General features: G+C 41.7%; 1 protein-coding gene and 1 long non-coding RNA gene across 10 annotated transcripts in view; one reads left to right on the forward strand and one right to left on the reverse strand.

The window, feature by feature from the left end:
* Nucleotides 1-14,954, reverse strand: part of STARD13 (StAR related lipid transfer domain containing 13) — a 508,748-nt gene that overhangs the window by 25,342 nt on the left and 468,452 nt on the right. For all 9 annotated transcript variants that reach the window (XM_056561898.1, XM_056561901.1, XM_056561899.1 and 6 more), the window contains one exon: nt 4,963-5,026. In XM_056561898.1, coding sequence (XP_056417873.1) covers nt 4,963-5,026 — 64 coding nt within the window. The remainder of the gene's footprint in view (nt 1-4,962; nt 5,027-14,954) is intronic.
* On the forward strand, nt 10,121-13,108 carry LOC130358539 (uncharacterized). The gene is made up of 3 exons (XR_008889559.1): nt 10,121-10,358; nt 10,444-10,547; nt 12,956-13,108. It is a non-coding gene; the product is annotated as an uncharacterized LOC130358539 (long non-coding RNA).

The raw sequence follows: 14,954 nt of genomic DNA on the forward strand, positions 1-14,954 counted from the left end.
ATCGGGTTATGCGACACAATTTCTGCCATGAGGTGTGGGGAATCAGTTAAAAAGTGTGGATTTTTTGAAAATCCTCTTACTTTGTCTCCTTAGTAGCTTTTTATATTACATTTTTCATTTTATTTTATTTTTTATTGGAATTTCTCTTTTTTTTTTTTTTTAAATCTTGGCTTTCATTTCATTTCCTTTTTTTTTTTTTTTTTTTTTTTACTTCTTGTTTGTTAACCTATTAAAGGAGATGTCTGGTATGAACTATTTCTATTCCATCCTGCCTGGGCTGCAAAAAAAGAGAAAACAGACTTTCACTTACCTTCCTACGTTCCCCCGGAGCTCCGCAACAGCTGATCGGTCGGCTGAGCTGTCTGCTTCCTACTTCCCTTAGCCCGGGACGTCAAACGGCGCTTCAGCCTATCAAAGGCTGAGGCGGGACATTGCTGCGGCCGGTGATAGGCTGAAGCGCAGTGTGACATTTCGGGCTAAGGGAAGTAGGAAGTAGACAGCCCAGCCGACCGATCAGCTGTTTCTGAGCTCCGGGGGAACAAAGGAAGGCAAGTGAAAGTTTGTTTTCTCTTTTTTTGCACCCAGGGCAGGATGGAATAGGAATAGTCCATTCTGGACATCTCCTTTAACAACCATGAATGTAAAGTTACATCCTGGTGCAGTTACTTTGGAGTTACTTTGCTTTATTTATTTGCTTGACGCTTTTTTTCCCCTGTGTGACAGAATTTAATATCATGCGACAGAATTTTCCCAACATGTGCGAAACATTGATAAATACGTGTGAGAAAAAATAGTCGGGGAAAAAAAAACACTCTGAAAATAACCCGACACTCTTAGTACATCAGGGCCATTGTCATTGTTCGGTTTATCACATCATTAAACAATTAACTTTGTTCCTTTATTTACTGAATTCTACAATAAACATAGTTAGCTCAATGTTCTTTTAAGTTCGTCTTCACACAGTAAGGTTTTTAGATGTAGTTTTTCTGAATCCAAGGCCAAGAATGGATTTAAAAAAGAGGAGACATCTAAGTGTTTGCAAAATACATGTCGTCCATTTTTGATCTGTTAATAACTTTTTCCTCAAAAACTGCATATGGAAACCTGAACATGAAAGTATGTCCTGAAGCTGAAGTATTCTGGTTGTTAAAGGGGTATAAAATGTAAGATATTTACGTTGATGAGATGGATTTTCCCAGTTGATAATTGTGCAAATATTATTCATGTGCATTTCAGGACATTGTACAACAACGAACGCACAGTATTGTTATCATTTCTATGGTCAAAGCCAATGGTTTTAACACCATGACTATAACACTGAACGCTAACAATTGTCTTTTCTTGTCGCATAGTTAACAGATGTATGGGCACCTTCCTGTGTCTAGATTTGGTCAATATTTGATTCACATTTGTGCAACTTAGTACAATGAATAGCGGTTTCAGAAATAGACACTGATGGCCTTAAGCGATAGCCTTGCGGATAGAGTTCATCAAGTTCATTAAAGGAGTTGTCCAGAAGTAAAAAAATTATGCTTTTTTTTTTGTGGAGAAACAGCACCACTCCTGGTGGTTGCAGGGGAAACGCACTGATAAGAAGTGAAATATTATTCTTGTTCCGTTAACTGTAGGGCTGGTCCCCCCCCCCCCCTTCCGCCAGCTCAGAGAGAGCCCCAGCGGTTTACATGGGTGTGTTTTGTGTGTGCCCGTGTACCCTTAGGCTGGACTCACACTTAATATGCCGGTGCCCACACTCAGAGGGTGCGGGAACTGGCATATTATGAGACCGCATGGGAATGCGCCGTAGACGGCTATGCATTCCGTGCGGTGTCCGCAGAAAAAATGAACAGGTTAATTCTTTCTGCGGACAAGGAAAACGGAATTTCCATGGCAAAAACATCTGGCACAGAAATTCCGGACGTGTGCACAGCGCGGCAGAATCCCATTTAAATCAACGTATCTCTGCTGATCCGGAAATTCTGGACATGTGAACATGGCCTAAGTATTTTGGTTATATTGGGTCAGTATTTAAGCCAAGACCAGGAGTGGAATCAAAGCATAAAAAGGCTATAAGGCTAGGTTTCCGCTTGGTTTCTTTTCAGGCAGTTTTTGGAATACTGCCACTGCAGTTTTTGAACCAAAGTCAGAAGTGGATCCATAAGGGAGGAGAAGTATAAGTAATTCCTTTATATTTCCCATTCCTTTTGAATACACTTCTAGCTTTGGCTCCAAAACTGCAGTGGCAATTTTCCAAAAACTGCCAGAAAAAAAAACAAGTGGAAACCTAGCCTAATGGAAATTTTTGCACCTTTTTTTCTGTGTTTTGACCCACTCCTGGTTTTGGCTAAAAATACTGACCCAAATAAACCATATGTGAACCCAGTCTTATAGAGAAGAATCATTATGACTATTGTCAGGGATCTCAATGCTTTGAGTGATGTCCTAATAGATAATCAGATTTTGGGAAAAAAAAATTCTCCAAAAGGCAATCAACAGTTGACGTATTTGCTGCTATGGATACACCATTTATATATCTAGATATTCCCTACTTTTCCTACATCATAATGTATTTTAATGGTGATCTAATTGATTTAGTGTCACTATTAGAAACCTGGCAGCCTGTCTGGCAGACAGGAAAGGGGCGCAGGTAATCCACACCAGCGGCTTTGACTCTGCTAATGCTAATTGTTATCTCTGCACTAAACACCATTGACGGTAATGAGGAAATCTTCTCTCTATTGAGCCGTCCATTTAACGAGATGTGGTTAGGAGGCAGAATAGACAAATTAGTCAGTAATGTCCTGCAGTAAGGATCGCACTAAGCGTTATTTCACCAATTTGTTGACACCGTCCTCTGTTATTGCTGCTGCAGCCTATAGTGTGGAGTCAGTGTATGTATTGTGTCTATACAATTTATTAAAAAATGAGAGTTTTGTAATAGCGCTGTATTATATATCAATGTATAATAATTATGCATATATGTTGACTTCCAGGGATATATGTATATAGAGGAGGGGGCATATAGTAAAGATATGAATTAAAGGGGTACTCCGCCTCAATACATCTTATCTCCTATTCAAAAGATAGGGCATAAGATGCCTGATCCCTAGGGGGCCTGGCTACTGCCCCCCCCGATCTCAGAGCCGGTGTTGCGGCATTCAGAACACGGAAGCTTGGAGCTTCCGTGTTTGTGACATCACGCCACACCCCCTCCATTCATGTCTTTGGGAGGGGGCGTGGCAGCTAGTACATAACCGTCACGCCTTCTCCCACAGACATGAATGGAGGGGGTGTGATGCCTGTGGTCGCCAGTAATCCGGCACGGATCGGAGCTCGCTCTGTGCACCGGATAACACGGGTGCCGTGTCTGTAATTGTGGGGGTCCCAGTGTCAACCTTCCTCGATCCATTGTATAGGGCAGTGGTCTCCAACCTGCGGACCTCCAGATGTTGCGAAACTACAACTCCCAGCATGCCCGGACAGCCAACGGCTGTCCGGGCATGCTGGGAGTTGTAGTTTTGCAACATCTGAAGGTCCGCAGGTTGGAGATCACTGGTATAGGGGATAGGATGTCTAGGGGCAGGGTACCCCTTTAAGCCTATTTTTGTGATATATGTTAGTAACAAATACCGCAGTGTGGCAACAACAGACCTATTGATTTCAGTGCCAGTATTTCTCAACCAGAGTGCCTCCAGCAGTTGCAAAAACTACAATTCCCAGCATGCTGAGAGTTTTAGTTATGCAACAGCTGGAGGAAACTTTGGTTGGGAAACACTGGCATAAATTCACAGCATTTGAATGACAAGACTCTATATGCATATATATCTGTTGACACATTATTATACGTTCTCCAGTAGCCTCAATAATCCTCTAGTCGCAATGGAAAGGATTTAATTTAGGAGACGTCCGCTCACTTATAGGATAGCACCAGTGTCTCTATTGAGGTTTATTTTCAGATGTGAATATCGCCTATAAACTGGTTATCCAGGGTTTCGAAAAAAACTGAGCTGATTTCTGCACGAAAACAGCACCACACCTGTCCTCAGGTTGAGTGTGGTATTACATCTGAGTTTCATACGACACACAACCGCACGTACATTGCCGTCCTCATAAATTGCAATAGATTTCAGGCGGATTCCGCCGAAATAACGAGCAAGATTATTCTTTCAGCAGCGGAACCTCCGACGCTGAAATACTGTCATGTGCACTGTGCAGAGGAATCCCATTGCCAGCAATAGGATTATATAAAGAGGAAATGTGCATTAAAAAGTATGGTGGGTAATGGTAAATATTCTTGGATGTTATGCAAGAACTTTATATACTAGAGCAGTGGTCTTCAACCTGTAGACCTCAGATGTTGCAAAACTACAACTCCCAGCATGCCAACGGCTGTCCGGGCATGCTGGGAGTTGTAGTTTTGCAACATCTGGAGGTCCGCAGGTTGAAGACCACTGTACTAGAGCATTGTTTCCCAACCTGGGTGCCTCCAGCTGTTGTAGCTTTGCAATATACCTAATGCCATAGATTTAGGCCTGTGGTCTTCACACTATGCCTTCCCGACTGATACTGTTAGGCCGGGTTCACAGCCGTTCGCTGTCCGGGCATGCTGGAAATTGTAGTTTTGCAACAGCTGGAGGCACTTTCATTGGGAAACCTTTACTAAAGATTGCTAAATTTTCACTGCTTTAGACAAAAAATATTTTGTGCTATTTTTACAAGATATGTCACATATACAGAAAAAGATGACCCCGATAAGGAAGCACTGGTTGAAATGGGTAAAATAGGAGAATTTATATTCATGACACTTTATATCAAGATTAACCCCTAAATATCCAATGGCTGGAACCTTCAATAATCAATAACAATATTCGGATAACATAGAATGCTCTCACATAGGCCAAGCGAGGCGTTTCATCTGCACAACTATCTAAGAACGAGAATAACGTCTGCGAGATAGCCACTTACCTTCTTCCTTTGGAGGCTGACATCGAGTTTCATGGATGCGCACTTGTTCAACGTGTTCAGCCGCCTGGAAGCAAAGACACAGCCGTGAATTATTACGTGACTGACGGCGGTCAGGGATCTTTTGCGTTTGCCGACCATCCGCTCTTTCCAAGCCTGGCCTCCCATCTTCTTTGCAGTTTTTTTCCACACACACACAAACGCTTTCACGTTTCTTAAGAACTTGGCTAGGACAACGGCTGTGACATTTAGCCTGAAATCCTCAGCAAATGTTTATCTAGTAACATTATCACCAGCTGGAGCTGCTCCGACCTTTTCCTGAATGTATTGTGTATTCCAGGGCTAACCTTCTATACATTAAGTCAGGGGCTTGGCTTGGCATGGGAGACCCAATCACAGATGTGCAAGGTCTTTTGGCCCACCCAGGCCCATGGTGATCACATGGTGTTTACAAATCAGCATGTAAATTTCTAGACTACATTCTTTAAGGGGATCCTAATTAGATCACAAATTACGGCAAAATCATTTGTGTGATGGCTAAGCCTGTCAGCTCGCTGCTCCTCCTTAGCATATCTATGAGGAGCTATCTGCAGTTATTGAACCCATTCATTTACAAGTTCGGGCCAGATTGCTGCTGTGTGTAAACCATTGCGGTGGATTAAGATTTCATTTACTGGGGATGATTGTGGATTTAGCCTTAAATCTCCTCTGCTGCATAACATTTTTTTTAATTATCTTTACTGTAATGATATTTGCTTTTACTGTTATAATTGAGTTTAGGTTTACAAAGCTATGAGGGTAAATCCACAAAGGGACAAAAGAGAAGCAGATTTTACCTGGGGGTTTGCACAGGTAAGATCAGCAGCATTGTGGATTTTTATATCTATTATTAATTCTTCATTATAGTTAAATTGGCTTGTGGAAAGAGCACTGGCTTGTCGCAGATTTTCCCACGACTTCAATAGAGATGACAAAAAGCTGTGTAATTTATGTTACAGCCATATTAATCATACCTTTTTTTTCCTCCACAAATATGAAAATAGGTGAGATTATGGTATTGCGCCAATTTTTGTTCCCACTCTGCGCCATACTTTTATATTTATTTACATTAAAATTCAGGCAGGGAAATGCAAATCATATGTAAAGATTTGTGCAATGTAAATATTGCATTCTTCATGTGGCATTTTATTAGGGGTACTGTGTGTGTGTGTGTTTTTGACATGTGTTTACGTAAAATGACTTATAATTGCGGTAAAAATAAAGTAGAACCGCAAAGGAGCAAAAGCCAAGCCTGCCTTCAGTTCAAAATTCTGACCCAATTTAAAAAAATAAATAAATTTAAGTTAGAAAATATATAGTGATAGTATATAAAAATAAAAAAACACACAATATATTAAACATTTAAAATAAAAATAATTTCAAAAATACTAAATAATGGTATATAGAAGTTTAACAATAAAAAATAAATCATTTAAAAATATAGTTTGAAAATACCTAATAATAGTATTGAAATATTTATGAAATGAAGAAAATAAAGATTAGTTTTAAGCTTGCCATACTCTTAAAGGGGTACTCCGCCCCTAGACATCTTATCCCCTATCCAAAGGATAGGGGATAAGATGTCAGATCGCCGCGGTCCCACTGCTGAGGACCCCGGGGATCGCTGCTGCAGCACCCCGCTATCATTACTGCACAGAGCGAGTGTGCTCTGCACATAATGACGGGCGATACAGGGGCCGGAGCATCGTTACATCACGGCTCCGCCCCTCGTGACGTTACGGCCCGCCCCCATCATTACAAGTCTATGGGAGGGGGCGTGGCATTCGTCACGCACCCTGCCATAGAGTTGCATTAAGGGGACGGGCCGTGATGTCATGAGGGGCGGAGCCATGACGTCACTCTGCTCCGGCCCCTGTATCGCCCGTCATTACGCACAGAGCACACTCGCTCTGTGCAGTAATGATAGCGGGGTGCCGCAGCGGAGATTCCCGGGGCTCCCCAGCACCCGGACCATGGCGATCTAACATCTTATCCCCTATCCTTTGGATAGGGGATAAGATGCCAGGGGCGGAGTACCCCTTTAACATTCATTCATTAACTGACCCACCCAAACACATGCACACTCATATTGGAAAAGTGTGCATGGACCTTGACTATGGAGAGGGGAGTAAGCCGCAGCAAGACTCCCCTGGCAGCTGCTCTTCTCCTCAAGAACAAAAGTGCCTGACATGTGTAGAAGGCCTCCTAACTCTCCTCTGACATGTGACATTGGGGAGAGTTGGGAGGCCTCCTAAACACATTAGATGGTTGGCCGGGCTCACTACAATCAGCAAATATAAGTGAGTATGTCAAATAGTTTTTTCCAGTCCTACCACAGTGCTCTCTGCTGACACCTCTGCCCATGTCAGGAACTGTCCAGAGTAGGAGCAAATCCCCATAGCAAACCTATCCTGCTCTGGACAGTTCCTGACACAAACAGAGGTGGCAGCAGAGAGCTCTGTGGTCAGACTGGAAAGAATACACAACTTCCTCCGGAGAATACAGCATCTGATAAGTACTGGAAGGATTAATATTTTTAATTAGAAGCAAGTTACAAATCTGTATAACTTTCTGGCACCACTTGATTTGAAAATATTTTTTTTTCCACCGGAGTACCCCTTTTAGGAGAATGTTTCACAACATTCTATCAAATTAAATATATTATTATAGGGTATATTTAGGCTTAGGCCTCTTGCACACAGATTATCTATAGGTAGAAGGTTGCATGGGGGCCCACAGAGTTCCAGAAACTCTAGAATATGGAGGCCCTTCAGCATACAGAGCACAATATGGCGGAAGATGAAGTATACGGAAACTATTCTTACCTGAAAGTGATGTTTCTAGCGGAGACTAAGGAGGAGATTCATTAAAACTTTACCAGTTACCCATGGCAACCAATCAGATCGCTTCTTTCATTTCTAACATGGCCTCTGAAAAGTGAAAGAAGCGAGCTGATTGGTTGATATGTGCATTTGGTCAACTTTTCCTCAGCACAGTCTTGATGAATATCTGCCTATAAGTGTACTGTAATATGTCATCTATTGGCGCATGACATCATTTATTTTATGTCTAATTCATACGAGGCCTTACTGCATGTTTTAATATGGCTACTTGGTAAACCCCTGACTGTCACAACCACAGTCACCTGCTATGACAAATATTTCAGTAGGGGCAGTATGGAGCCTTTTGATCAAGCCATAGATGCTCAATCACATTCGGAGATGTAGCTACACCATCTGTTGTGTATATGGCCTTTTTAAAGCTTGGGTTCCCCCGTAGAATTCAGCTCAGTATTTTTCACCAAAACCACTAGTAGAACTGATTCCACTATTGGTTTTGGCTAAAAAAAACTGACCAAAACACTACCTGTAAACCCATCCTTACACAGAGGAGCTGCCATAGTCTTCTTCTAAACACATTTCTAATGTACCTAATAATGAGGTCCATTAGGCCCCTTTTCCTATATTAAACACCTTAATCACTGTTGCTTTCTGTAGCTTAGAAGAGACCCTTGGACCTGAGGGCATATATAAGTATACCGAAAGACTTTCAGCACCAATATTTTAAAAAATGATTTATTGGACATCATCCATAACCATGCATCACTGGTGGCACTGACAGGTTTTGGACAGGTAACTGTTCTTAATCATGGCTGGGTAAAGGTATATGTGGATGCTATGGGCATCCAAATATAAAAGCATCCATAACACTAGTCTGCAAGGCTTTATATGCCGAAGCGGGGCAAATTCTTCAAGATGAGCAATGTTCTCCTGGCCTAATCTGTTATATTAAAACAGTGGCTCTATAGGCAGTATATGTATATGCAATATACTATATATCCCACTAGATAAATAGTATATGTATATAGCAGTGTTTTCTAACCAGTGTGCCTCCAGCTGTTGCAGAACTACAACTCCCAGCATGCCCATACAGCCAACAGCATGCTGGCAGTTGTAGTTCTGCAACAGCTGGAGGCACACTGGTTAGAAAATACTGCTATATAGAATATACAACATCATAGGTGGATACCATATACCTTCTGAGTCAAATGCATCACAGCACAAATGCAGATCATGACATCATCAGCGGGTATCTTCGAAGCATGATGTAAATTAGATACCAGTGTGGTGACCCAGTACTGGAGATGTTATCCCGTACCCTTGCTGTCCTGTCAGGCAGCCTCCTTCAGTGTCCCCAGGGCCCCTTGCACCTGTTTCCCCCTGTACATATGTTCTGCAGAGTATTGTATTATAAAATGTGTTGTATCTTTAAGAGTTATGTCATGTGATTGTTACCCAGAAGGTATCATTGACCAGGTGATCCCAAGAGTGACCTATGGGCTCCCTGCTAGTCTCCACCATATAAGCTCTGGGTGTGTGTCCAGAGTGTTCGAGACCTCAAAGTCAAGTCCTGCAGCCACCATCAAGTCAAGTAAGCTAAAGACACAGCTTTATGAGTCAAGTCAAGTCAGTCCCTGTCAAGTCTGCGTGGTCTGCATTCAATTGTTCAGTCCTACTACAAGTCCCAGCAAGTCCTTAAGGTCTCTGAGTCACTGGTCACCTCTGTGAGCCCTGGCTGAACTGTATAGACTTTACCATCTATCTACCCTCAGTAAAGCTACCAGGAGTCTTTATTGCCCCCGAGCCTAGCCCAGGATCTAGCGGTATACTTTCAGGTGGTATCGAGGATAAACCACGCCCTGGCGTCACAAATACAAGGGGTTAATGCCATCTGACCCTAGGGTAATTCCATCTGCCCTTTGCATCACACCCTCTACCACACCAGTATACAATATATATCCTCCAGCTGATACGGCCTCATAAGACAGTTTGTACTGAACCAGACAACATATAAAAGTGGATATGGGAGTTCATAGCACATTACCAACCACCATAATGTTTTACATGATTATAAGGCCTCATCAAGCTCCATATAGGGACCTCAATGCTTCTACAGGTGGCCTTATCCAACAGATGGACCTCATAAAGATAAGCTAATGGATCACACATACAATACAAGCGTTATCACAGTTTCACTGGAACTGTATCTGTACTGTATCTGTAATGTGCTTTACCATTGAGGCCGCCATTCAGATAAACCTCATTTTTGCCACAATAGTGTCCCTACCTGCATAAGCCCTGAATGATTTTCTTGTTATTATCTCTAAAATCCGGTTATAGGACCAAATTGTGGCTGCTGTTTATTCAGCATTTTTTGTCTCAAGATGCCATGCTGAGGCTGTCCACCCACCGGTCATCACTACAGCTGCGAGACTAGACTAAGCTGGTTATAGGCGAGCAGAACCATCAGACCCCTCAGAACTGGAAAGCCTACTTCCATTTATATAGAGATTGTCTTATGTAGGTGATGTTGTTTGCTAAAGTCATTCGTAGTATGGCTCAACATAATTGGACATTATATTGTATGGCTTTCTATATACTTCAGGTTTACAGGATCTCCAAATGGTCCAAAGCCGGTGGTGTGGTACCGAGGATATAGGAGGCATTTCTTAAGGAAAATTGAGGAAAAAAATCTCAGTGTTTTATCAGGTACTTATGAACTTTTGTTTCCATTGTAGAACCTTTAGTTATGATATACGGTAATGTTACACTGTTACATCTTGTCATGTTACATCTGAAGAATGGATGTTTTATACCCAGAAATGCGTCAAGCATGGGGCTTATGATGTTAATATTGCTATTTCATAACTTCTGAATGGTTTTGGGCCAGAATTTTTTCCACTATTGTTTGGTGTTTTGTTGTTCGGGTGGACTGAGGATCTGAGACTGGCGCCTGGTGGCTGAACCGTTCCATTACATCGCTGAGAGCCTTATAAGTTGTGTCTTCTTAACACAATAACATCAGGTCAGCGGTTACCTGGAGGAGATTTCTCTGACTCTGTTCTCTTTGGCTATGTTCACATGGAAGAAATTCTGCAATTCTGAGCAAATTCCCTTCTGCAGATTTGCGAAATTTAGCAGAATTTTCACAAAATTTTGGTGGAATTTATGTGTGCTTCAAGGGGTTATCCAGGAAAAAACTTTTTTTTATATACACGTGTCTCGGGAACTGCCCAGTTTAGAAGCAAATCCCCATAGCAAACCTCTTCTAAACTGGGCGGTTCCCGAGACACGTGTCATCAGAGAGCACTTAGACAGAAAAGAACAACCTTAACTTAAAAAGCCCATAAGTACTGAAATGATTAAGATTTTTTAATAGAAGTAATTTACAAATCTGTTTAACTTTCTGGAGCCAGTTGAGATATAAAAAAAAGTTATTTTCCTGGATAACCCCTTTAACTAAAAATTCTGATGAAATTCTAAACCCTATTGAGTTCAATGGAATTCCGACTGCAATTCCAGGTCTTTAAATATTGCGGAATGCTAAATTTCCGTAGTGGTTTGTCTGCTGTGTGAATCCTATTCAATATAATGTGCATTATATTTCAGCTGAATTTTGCTGTCCCTCTTTCTGTTACCCAGATCTACATTGAGATCTAAGATTGGGTTTACACATAGTATTTTGTTCAGTAACACAGGAGTGGGTCCAAAACAAAGTAAAAAAGCGCAAATCTTTTCCATTATAGTTTAATCTGTGTTGTTCCATTCTTGATTTCAGCTGAAAATGCTAAGCAAAAACTAACCAAAATACTGTGTCTGGACCCAGCCTCATACATTTGAGAATGCCCCATTCAAATGAGAGCTTTTCTGTGTTTTGGACCCAAAGGAGAACTACAGCAAAAGTTAACTTAATCCCTATTCAAATCATGGCTGCAGGGCTTCAATGACACATTTACATTTACTAAGATACAAAGATCGACCAGTAGCCATCATATCAATGGTAAAATTACAACGTTAAACCACCCAAGTCCAGCCCATAGTAGATATACAGAACTAGACCAACCAAAATAAGTCATGGAAAAAGAATATTTGCAGGGAAGACAACCCAATGCCAATCTACATTCACATGGCTTGTATAAACAGTACCCATAATAGCACAAGGCATTAACATAACAAGACCACTAAGTGCCAATCTACATTTATATGGCTTGTATAACATTACCCATAATGGAAACAGGGCATATACTGGGCTAGACTACCCAGTGCCAATCTACATTTACATTGCTTCTACAAACAGTACCCATAATAGCAACAGGGCATTTACAGGGCTAGACCTCCCAGTGCCAATCTACATATACATTTATGTGGCTTGTATAAACAGTACCCATAATAGCAACATGGCATTTACAGGGCAAGACCTCCCAGTGCCAATCTACATGTACATGGCTTGTATAACAGTAACTATAATGGCAACAGGGCAACCATCAAGGTTAGATAGAAGCATACACATAATGTAACTAACCAACTAGAACTACATATCAAATGTAACCCAACAGAAAATGTGTTTGTACATGGTCACCATTATATAATTTGGTTACATCTCATACCGTTTGCAGCAAAACATATTGTACCCCATGAACTGAGACACCCAGAGGGCTCCCATAAACAGCATCAGTCACAGTTTCCCTGTAGTAGTGTCAGCAAGAGTTCTTCCAGCTGCCCCAAAAATAGATTCTGAATAAAGAGGATCAGCCAAAGTTCTGCTATAAATATTGTTGACCAGAATCCCACAGAAACAATTTACACCAGAGTTCCCCAAATAGCACTGGTACCACTCATAGTTCCCCTAATAAATCTATATTTACTAGTACTGGTCCCCAACAAACTGTGTCTAAAAATGTGAAGTGACGCACTCTAAAATTAGTAATTGATGACTAAACTAACATATAAGAATATTCTTGCATAGTTAGACATATGTTGGAGAACAAACACATAGATTGGAGAACAATGGATATTATTAAGATGAAAGTCAGAGCTGGATGAAATTCTGTAGTATGGCTGCTCGGCCATGTGACTATGACAGTGACAACACTTCTTTTTTTATTTTATTTTGCTAGGACAAGAACCGCTGTCACTTATTTTCTCCTACACAGAAATGAGGTTCAATCCCAGGCCAGAAGACCCCTCCTCTGAAATAGAGATGTCTGAAGATGGAACGTTGCCAGTAGTATTATGGTTCCAAGCTGTACTTCCTGCTTGTGAAATATATATAAAAAAAAGGGAATCTTTTTTTTTAATTTATTTTGCATTTTGTTACTTTTTTTTATCTGTCTTTCCTTTCACTCCATCCTCTAGTTAAGAACCCCGTACACTTGACTCAATACCCATGTCCCCCGGGGGTTTTCATTTACACATCATAAGGGACAGTACTAGTAGAAGGGTGGTGTTAGGTGTGAGTACACATTTTACATAGAAGGACGGTAGAAGGTGTGAGGACACGCTTGTACAGATAATGATGCTAACTTTACTATGTGGACCGGGTAATGAATAAGCATGCTGGGGATTCCTGGGAGGGTGCCATATTTAATGTACCATTGATATGTACTCTCATTGACTGCTCTCCTGAGGTGCTCAGCATTTTACATTTCAGTTCATACAGTGCTGTATACTTTTATAAAGAGTGGAGCTTAGGAATAGAAGCTGGGACTCTGTCATTCACTTCTGGTTTGTGTCTTTCTCCTAAATTTGAAAGTATGTGAAGCATTGGCTTAATGGAAGCTTCTCACAAACATATCCCACATGTGGAAGTCATTGCAGGTCTCTTCTATGACAGATGTTACTACAACATTAAGTTCAAGTGAAACAAGTAAAATTATCGGATATACATGTACGTCATGGTGAGAAGCGTAAACTTGTACGTCCGGGCTCCAATACAAAATCTGTAACAGGGCCCTGTGTCCACTGTGCGCCATTTATTATACTGGTGTTTTCTTATGGGGAAGATGTGCCTTTGGGCCCCCTTAGGAATCAGGACCCTGGTGCGGCTGCTACCTCTGCATCCCTTATAGTTACACCCTTGGTCATGGTGATCCTGCGGCCTCGATGTAGTGGAAATGCCTTATGCACCACAATCAGTAATGAGCATAGGGTGGTATTGACCCACCGGAGGACACAAAAATGTGCCCAAAATAGGGGCACATAAGGTCCAGCAGAACACAACCCCATTAGATCTTATTGATGATATGTCCTGTGAGTGCAATGTTAGTGTAATGTCCCAGTACAAGATATACTTCTGTACAGTACTTAGGCCCTGTCAGGTTGAGTCTCTCATTGTCCTAGGGGCTCTCCTGCAGCGTCTCCCCCGTAGTAGTAAGTCTAATGTTATGTATAGTGTTGTAAATATAGTGCACAATGTTATGTATAGGTATATAAAGTATAAAGGACCTTTAAGGACCTTTGGAGGTATCACCTGTTATGTTTACATGATGTGTTATGATACCCAGAGAGCACCAGTTGACCACCTGACCTGCAGCTTGACCTATGGGCTTCTTGCTCAGCCCCCCTTTATAAGAGGGGCAGCCATTACAATCTCTCTTTTTGATCATACATTGCTCTTAGATCCTGAGGAACAGCAAAGCAAAGACATCACAAATCCTGTGTCCAAGACACCTGGAGGCCATAAAGCCTGCACACCAGCCACATTGTCAGTAAGTCAACTCATCTATGTCTGCTGTCTGTACCAAAGTCAAGTCAATTATTGTCAGAGTGGCTGTATTGAAGTCTGACCCAAAAGTACTGCAAGTCCCAGCAAGTTGCAAGGCCCTTTCCGTGTTACTGGTCGACTCTCAGGGATTCTGGCCTAGCTGTAAAGACTTTAAGAACTGTCTAACCTCAGTAAAGCTACCGTTAACCCTTACCTGGTCTTGGACTATTATTGCCCTGCCTAGCCTTGAGATAGCGGTGCTACCGTTTGGGTGGAAAAACACTCTGGCGTCACGAACATTAGGATTTAATAACACCTTGCCCCTGGGCTATACCATCTGCCCCATCCCCCTACACCATTCACACCCCGTGGTCACACCAGAACTTTGGCGTCACCATATTAGCAAAGGTAGC

The sequence above is a fragment of the Hyla sarda genome, chromosome 2 (assembly GCF_029499605.1).
Source record: "Hyla sarda isolate aHylSar1 chromosome 2, aHylSar1.hap1, whole genome shotgun sequence".
Classification (NCBI taxonomy): domain Eukaryota; kingdom Metazoa; phylum Chordata; class Amphibia; order Anura; family Hylidae; genus Hyla; species Hyla sarda.